Source organism: Triticum urartu, chromosome 4A (genome assembly GCF_056163025.1).
Source record: "Triticum urartu cultivar PI428250 chromosome 4A, HENAU_Tu73, whole genome shotgun sequence".
NCBI classification, from domain to species: Eukaryota; Viridiplantae; Streptophyta; class Magnoliopsida; order Poales; family Poaceae; genus Triticum; species Triticum urartu.
The window spans coordinates 466648631-466656633 of NC_141876.1; the positions used below are offsets into that span (position 1 = coordinate 466648631).

Here is an 8003-nt window from a genome sequence, read left to right on the forward strand (position 1 = left end):
GCTCCGCTCGCCCCCCTCCACCCCCACCAGCAGCCAGCGACCGAGCCCCCCGTCCGGCTCTATTCTGCTCTACTAACCGATAGTTGCCCCGTCCGTGCGCCTCGACGCCGCCGGCGAGCGAGCGAATGCCGGGGCTCTAGCGCTCCGCGTATCGCCGACGACGGGCGGGCGGGCGGCCATGAGGAAGCACCTGCCGCAGCCGGGCCGCCACAGGTGGATGCGCTCGCTGCTGCTCGCGCTGCCGCTCCTCTCGCTCCCGATCCTCTACGCCGCGCTCGGGCCGGCGCGCACGCAGCAGCCGCCCTCCCCGCCGCGGCTCGGGGGGAGGCAGCAGCAGCAGCAGCCCCTGCCGCCGCCCAGGCTGGCGTACCTCATCTCGGGCGGCCCCGGCGACGGCCCGCGGATCCGCCGCCTCCTGCGGGCGCTCTACCACCCCTGGAACTACTACCTCGTCGGGGTCTCGGGGGAGGAGGAGCGCGCGGATCTCGAGGCCTTCGTGCGCGGCGAGGAGGCGCCCCGGAGGTACGGCAACGTCAGGGTCGCGGCGCCGGGGGAGTGGCCCGTGGTCTCGCGCCGGGGCCCGACCGAGCTGGCCGCCACGCTCCACGGCGCCGCCCTGCTGCTCAGGGAGTTCGACGGGTGGAGCTGGTTCATCAATCTCAGCGCCTCCGACTACCCGCTCATGCCCCAAGATGGTAATTTCAGCTCCTTCCTGGATGGATTGCCCCCGATTGGCTTGCAATTTTAAGCGCGCCTTTGCTTGTTAATTTTAGAGTATCTAGTACACGTGTAGCTACCAAAACTACATATTGTGCTCCTTAGTGCTAGCTTGTTGTAGCTTCTCTTCATTTAGGAGCTTTGGATTATGGATTTCTTTGTGTGACCTATCCGTTTCACCAAGCTTGGGTCTCCTATCTAGTTCTCTGCCGTCTGATATCTAGTTCTCCAAGTGGTAGTTGCCCTTATGATGCTGCTCTGTAAGGTTTTCATTTGCAGAACTCCTTACAGCCAGTTATTCTGTTATGTTTTAAAATAGTGCTATTTTGCCCTTCGGTGTAGTCCACTATTGCTAAAAGATAAGTTCAGACTGAGTTTAGAACTTGAGATACATTACCATGTTCAACACACTGGCGATCCAGTTACATCTTGACATTTTTTCGGAAACTTGGTGTGTCTCCGTAACTCTGCAACGGCACTCAAACTGCACCAAGTAGTATTTCAGCTGTTGCCATTGTCTCAATTAAATTGCAATAAATACTGCAGTATTGGTGTTCCTTTCGTTGAAAATATTGCAGTATTGGTTTTCCTTTCGTAGAAAATACTGCAATAAATACTAAGAATTTAGTGAGTTAGGTTATTGGGCTAGACATTATTGGTGTTCCTTTCACAGAAAATGTTGTGATGTGGTAAAAAGTACTAGTAGTGAACTTCATCAATTTGTGTAAATTCTACTGGAATATTACTGATGTTACATCAACTCGAGTGGTGGTGCTGTATGTCTATTTATAGTATCATTACGATTTTAAGGAATGAGTGTCAGAGCAAAGAGCCAAATATAGCGTGTGCTTCTGGCCTCATTTGCACTTCTTGATGTTATGTTGGGATTTTACGTACAGTTGTACACTAAGAAAGTCAACCCAGCTGCAAGACAGGAAGTAGATGCAGCAGTTTAGGACATGAAGCGTATCTTTTAGTAATTGCTAAGGTTTCTATGAGTAAAGAGTTATGTTAGGAAATGATAGGTCTCAGAGTTTGAATTAGATGAGACCATGAGGATTGAGTTAGCCGTGGGTCACCTATATAGACTGGCGATTGCTATGCTATGTACTCGTGATAGCCAAGCAAACGATAAGAAGTAGGAGTATTTTCCTAGCTATCTTCTATTCCCTCCGTTCACAAATATAAAATGTTCTAACTTTTTTCTAAATCGGATGTATATAAACACGTTTTAGTGTATTTGTTCACTCATTTCAGTCTGTATGTAGTCCATATTGAAATATCCAAAACATCTTATATTTGTGAGCGGAGGGAGTATCTTTCTGCCCTAGTTATCAATACAGCGCCAGCCACGGCGCATGTCCACTTGCTGGTTTTTGGCCCAAGAGCTCCCCCAGGTCTTGACTAAGCCTTGAGATCCGGAGCTTTATCGCTTGAGTTCACAATTTTTACCTGGTTGTTACAGCAAATTACTGATGTAGACCTGTATGTTGATCACATTTATGATTGCAGTGCTGTACCAAAATAGTTGGTGTCACTTCTGAAACTAACATACCTGTTCTTGCCCTTGACAGACCTCCTTCATATCTTCTCATATCTTCCAAGAGATCTGAACTTTATCGACCACACAAGCAATATTGGTTGGAAGGAGTAAGGATATTTATTTCGGTGTGTTTCTTAGCGATCTGATATGTTCTTTATCATGATTCTTTGGTTGCATGTGCAGGCATCAAAGGGCTAGACCAATCATCGTGGATCCAGCATTGCAGATCTCAAACAAAACTGAGGTTGTGACAACAAAGGAGAAAAGAAGCTTGCCTTCAGCTTTCAAAATATTTGTAGGTATTGTCTCATGCTTGTTTTGTACTTAACACGGTCGAAATATTCTGCACTAATTCAAAATAATACTTTGCTGTTGCCTCTCATCTTCTATTTCTGTTAAGAATAATCTCTTGAGTGCAATACTGATAGATTCCCATACATTACTGTGGAATAAATTAGTATATCGCTGTAGAACCATAATAACATGTTGTTTTCCTTCAAGAAAACGCAAAGGATTTTGTGTCTTGTTTGCATTGATGGATAAAGAGAGTTTGTGTACAAGCCCAGAGAAGGGCCACACCCGGGAGTTACAACACAACACCCCTAAGTTGGAAGAAGTGTTGCTAGACCCACTGCCCCTGCTTTCGCCCACAGTCGGGCCTCAGCCCTAATAGTGTCAAGCAGGCTAGCAATGTGAGGCTGCGGGCCGTCGAAGATGACCGAATTTTGTGTTATCTGGGAAATTTTCCTTGATGAAGCCACTATTCTCTTGAAGATGGAACTGACACGTGCCTGTGTTGACTGCCAACAGCCAAATGCTACTCTTTGTTGTCGTGTAAATTTTGAGCTCTAACCGATGACCTTATTCTCCCGATGCAGGTTCGTCGTGGGTAATATTGAGCCGATCATTCCTGGAGTTCTGCATATTGGGATGGGACAACCTTCCTCGCACGCTGCTCATGTACTTCACCAATTTCCTGTCGTCCTCGGAGGGATACTTCCACACGGTGATCTGCAACTCAAAGTACTACCAGAACACCACCATCAACAATGATCTCCGTTTCATGGCGTGGGACAACCCCCCTCGGACGCACCCTCTCAACCTGACAGCCGAGTACTTCGACGCAATGGCGAACAGCGGGCTGCCATTTGCGCACTCTTTCACGCGTGACGATCCGGTCCTGGATATGATTGACACTGAGCTGTTGAAGCGAGCGCCCGACCGCTTCACACCAGGTGGATGGTGCCTGGGTAGCCCGGTGGGCGGCAAAGACCCTTGTACTGTTTTCGGAAGGTCATTTGTTCTCAGGCCGATTAAAGGTTCGGGGAAGCTAGAGAAGTTGTTGTTGAAACTTTTGGAACCTGACAACTTCAGGCCTAAACAGTGTATATAACGCTCTTGTTACATGTAGCCAGCTTTTACGGAGTAGTATTTTGGTAGTGTGCGCTGTGCGGGGGCAAAAGTGTTCCTGAGGTGGTTGGTTATCATAGTTCTGGCGGCAGGTACAGTTACACGGCGTGCTTTTGTATACTTGCAACTGGAAGCTCGAAGAGTGACTGAAATCATACATGTACACACTTCATGTCCCATCTTTTCATGGATGTGCATATACAAATTACAGAAATCCATAATCCAAAGAAAACACAATCTGTTTACTGACATTTGCTTCTCTGCTCTCTAGGGTTTCTTTTCTACCTTAAACTCGAAAATGGTTGTTTCAACTATAAATTACCATGAGACTTTTGACGACCGCCGTTGGATGACTAAAAGTGTCAGGACAAGTTTGATAGGGACATTTGAGACAGATTTGGTGACCCGTGTTGCTGCGTTGGATACCATGTACTACCTCCGTCTGAAAAAGCTTGTCGCTCAAATGGATGTATCTAGCTTCAAGTTAGTGCTAGATACATTCATTTGAAGAACAAGGTTGAGACAAGCTTTTCCGGACGGAGGGAGTAGGAAATACTCGAGGGTAGCGAGAAACCCGTAAAACTTGAGAAGTGAAGTGGATAGAGTGAAAAACTTGGGAATTTGATTATGGATCTTGAGATATGGTTCATCCCTAACTATCCGCATGTGCCCCTCTATATAGTATGGTTCTTGTATTCACTGTGAGTCTTGAATCAACTAAAATGCATAAATTACTTTTTTTAAATGTAAAATTCGTAAATTACTATCAGCTCGAGGAACTAACCATTTGTAATCACAACAGGCAGGTATCTCCATTGAGGTTTTCACTATCAAAATGACGAAGCTAGGATCACCCGCTACCCCTCCCCTTGCTACCCCCATAGCCAAGAGAATGAGCCACGACCGTTGATTCGCTGCTCGTTGCAGAGCCAAGCACACGACCTCTCCATCCAGACCACAAAAAACCTAACCATCTGAGCTATGCATGTCTTCAAGAAGTGGAGAGGCCATGGACCATATTGGTCATGCACAAACGCTCGGGACGACATGAGTGTGCATATCCTGTGGTCCCACCTCTAAAATGCCAGTACCATGCTACCATCTTTCAAGAAAGAAATTTAATTATTTCAAAAAGAATTGCTTTTCGAGTGAATATTCATGAGACATGTGTCTAAAATTACAAGAAATTTCAAATATTTTTTTTGCATATTCAAAGTTTGAAATTGCTAGCCAGGCCTGCCGCCTGGTAAGAAATTTCAAATATTAATTCGGAATACACATTTTTTTTTACTAACCGGGCTACTCCTTTCCATTAAATTTTACCAACACATATAGTTCACGAGCGACCATAGAGATAAAGGAGACGGGAAAGAAAGAGTAGCGAGTTCGGGCATCAGGAAACCACTGCTCATGCCTACAATCAAGACATGAACCATGGGGCGAATACCTGATACCACCCTTCATCGCAAAGCTACAACCTAGACCAGCGAACAACCAGTCTCAAAATAGCATAACAGGCAACAAAGCTCGTGAAAAAAGAACAGACCAAAACGACTAAGGGCGATGCAGGCTACAACTAACATCCCAGCAAATCTACGGCTTCACTCCTCGCGGGTATCAGCTCCAGGCAAAGGAGGGCCACACAACAACACCATATGAGAATCGTTCTCCTTCAGCAGCTCCGCACCGCGCTTAACAGCCAAGAATGCAGCCAAGACCATCAACTAGCATCTTCAGAGGCTCGGGCGAGACAAGTTCCACTAGTTCCAGTGATTTTTGACGAAAACGGCTGTTTCCTTTACATTTTATTGTCTTGATCTCTATACATCAATAATTTTACTTCAAGTAGCTTTGCTGAATGGGCAGTGATCTTTACAGTTTACACGATGGTGAAGTTTGAAACAATCTTAAATTCTTAATGTCATACCTGTAAAGGCGTAAGCGCAATAGATATGGTTTTCTTCTCGTGATATAACCAAGCAGAAGTGTAGCAGCTGGATATCTTACTTCATTCTCTCTGCAACAAAATGTACAGCAGTAAATGGGATTACACGCTTCAGTGTGAATGCTATCGATGCACAAGCTCCACCAATTTTCTGGCCATATGTATGATTTCTTGTACCACCGGCTTTGAGTTGATGTTCGATTTTGTTTTACTGATGAATTCCAGCCTGTTCCTGGATATTTCCACCTTTGATGAGCTTACACTCAACAATGTGCATTTTACAAAACATATACGTAGATATATCTAACCAATATGTATAATGACCCAACTGGACCATGGTTACGAAATCACATGAAGCAAATCATGTGAGAAGCATATGCCCATTCCAGAAGTTGCAGCGAAGTACTGTTAGTAACTACTCTAAGCATCCATGGTAGCAAAGGGAGTGCATTGAAGCCTTACAAGTTACAAGCCTTTGCTCTCGTTCTTTATTTGCTTCCTGTCTTCGGACTTGTGCTTCTCGGCATCCTTCACCATGCGTTTCTTCTTCACCACGCGCTCGAACTCCTCCTTGCTCAACCAACCTTCCTCGTTTTCCTTCTTTACTTGCTTCTTGTCCTCGGACTTGTACTTCTCAGCATCCTGCAACATGCGCCTCTTCTTTACCATGCCCTCGATCTCCTTCTTGCTCAGCCAACCCTCGCCATTTTCCTTCTTCATTTGTTTCTTGTCCTTGTCGTTTTCCATCTTTATTTTCTTTATTTGTTTCTTGTCCTCGGACTTGTACTTCCCAGCATCCCGCATCATGCGATTTATCTCCTCCTTCCTCAGCCCACCCTTGTCGATGGTGACGCTGCTCTTGTTTCCAGTCGTCAGGTCCTCCGCCGACACCCTCATGATACCGTTCGCTTCGACTTCATATGTCACTCTGAGTCGTGCCATGCCCTTAAGCTCTGGGGGAATACCAGAGACCGTGACCTGTCCCAGGAGGTTGTTGTCCTTGGTAAACTCCCCTTCACCTTCGTACACCGGGAAGGTCACGCTGGTCTGGTAGTCGTATATGGTTGTGTAAGGCCCATCTCTCTTAACGGGGATGGTGGTGTTCCTGGGTATCAGCACGCTCATGATACCAGGGTCACCCATGATACCACTTACTATCTCTACCCCGAGCGAGAGTGGTGTGACGTCAAGAAGGATCAAGTCCTGCACCTTCTGGTTGCCCTCACCGCTGAGGGTGGCGGCCTGTACAGCAGCGCCAATGGCGACAGCCTCGTCAGGGTTGATGCTCTTGCATAATTTCTTCCCGTTGAAGAAATCATTAAGCAGCTGCTGAATCTTGGGGATCCTGGTGGAGCCTCCCACAAGCACGACATCGTGGATTTGAGACTTCTCCACCTTGGCATCGCTGAGGCACTTCTCGACGTGCTCAATGCACTTGCGAAAGAGGCCCATGTTAAGCTCCTCAAACCGGGCACGAGTGATGGTCCCATAGAAGTCAATGCCATCGTGGAGCGAGTCAATCTCAATTTTGGCCTGCACTGTGGAAGTTAGCATCCTCTTTGCCCTCTCGCAAGCCATCCTCAGCCGCATGAGCGCCCTCGGGTTGCTTCTGATGTCACTCTTGTGTCTCCAAAGAATATCCTGCACGAAGTGCTGCACCATCTGGCTGTTAAGATCCTCCCCACCAAGGTGAGTGTCACCAGCAGTGGCCTTGACCGTACAGATTCCCTTGTCAATATTGATAACCGAGATATCCAAGGTACCGCCGCCAAGATCAAATATGAGCACCGTCTTCACTTCACTGCTGCTGGACGTCCTGTCAAGACCATAAGCGATGACTGCAGCTGAGGGCTCGTTGATGATGCGCATGACGTTGAGGCCAGCAATGGTGCCAGCGTCAAGGGTAGCCTGGCGCTGGGAGTCATTGAAGTAGACCGGGACAGTGATGACGGCGTTCTTCACCGCTGTGCCTAGGTAGGCCTCGGCCACCTCACGCATCTTCATCAGCAACATGGAGGAGATCTCTGCAGCAACGAACTGCTTCTCCAACCCCCCTGTACTGCACCACGATCACCGGCCGGTCACCAGGACCTTGAATGACTTTGAAAGGCCATAGCTTGATATCACTTTGTACGGACGTGCCACTGAATCGCCGGCCAATAAGTCGCTTTGCGTCTGAAGAAAATAGGAGTGGTTAATTTCATGAATAAATATCACAAGGATGATCTTACAGAACTAGTACAAATTTAGGTATCAGTTGCATCACAACGAACATATTTTAAGTCCAGTTCGCAGAACTATAGATTTGCGAACTATCATTAAACTACAGCTGTGCAATGCATTTCCATGAAACAGGATCCTGTATGTCATACTCGATGTTGTTTTATG

The 8003-nt window shown here is 46.9% G+C and overlaps 2 protein-coding genes across 3 annotated transcripts; one reads left to right on the forward strand and one right to left on the reverse strand.

Annotated features, from left to right (window-relative positions):
• LOC125552136 (beta-glucuronosyltransferase GlcAT14A) lies at positions 1-3691 on the forward strand. The gene is made up of 4 exons (XM_048715617.2): positions 1-695; positions 2292-2367; positions 2444-2559; positions 3139-3691. Exons 1-4 carry the CDS (start codon positions 179-181, stop codon positions 3651-3653), a joined length of 1224 nt encoding a protein of 407 aa, XP_048571574.1. The 5' UTR covers positions 1-178; the 3' UTR covers positions 3654-3691.
• Positions 3692-4926: 1235 nt separating this feature from the next.
• Positions 4927-7790, reverse strand: LOC125552135 (heat shock cognate 70 kDa protein-like). Of its 2 annotated transcripts, none has more exons than XM_087518601.1 (2): positions 6078-7790; positions 4927-5687 (listed from the first exon to the last, which is right to left on the reverse strand). In XM_087518601.1, exon 1 carries the CDS (start codon positions 7626-7628, stop codon positions 6081-6083), a length of 1548 nt encoding a protein of 515 aa, XP_087374727.1. In that variant the 5' UTR covers positions 7629-7790; the 3' UTR covers positions 4927-5687; positions 6078-6080. The 2 variants fall into 2 exon arrangements, with proteins under 2 accessions (XP_087374727.1, XP_087374728.1); XM_087518602.1 differs by lacking the exon at positions 4927-5687 and adding an exon at positions 5694-5847.
• Positions 7791-8003: the final 213 nt, after the last annotated feature.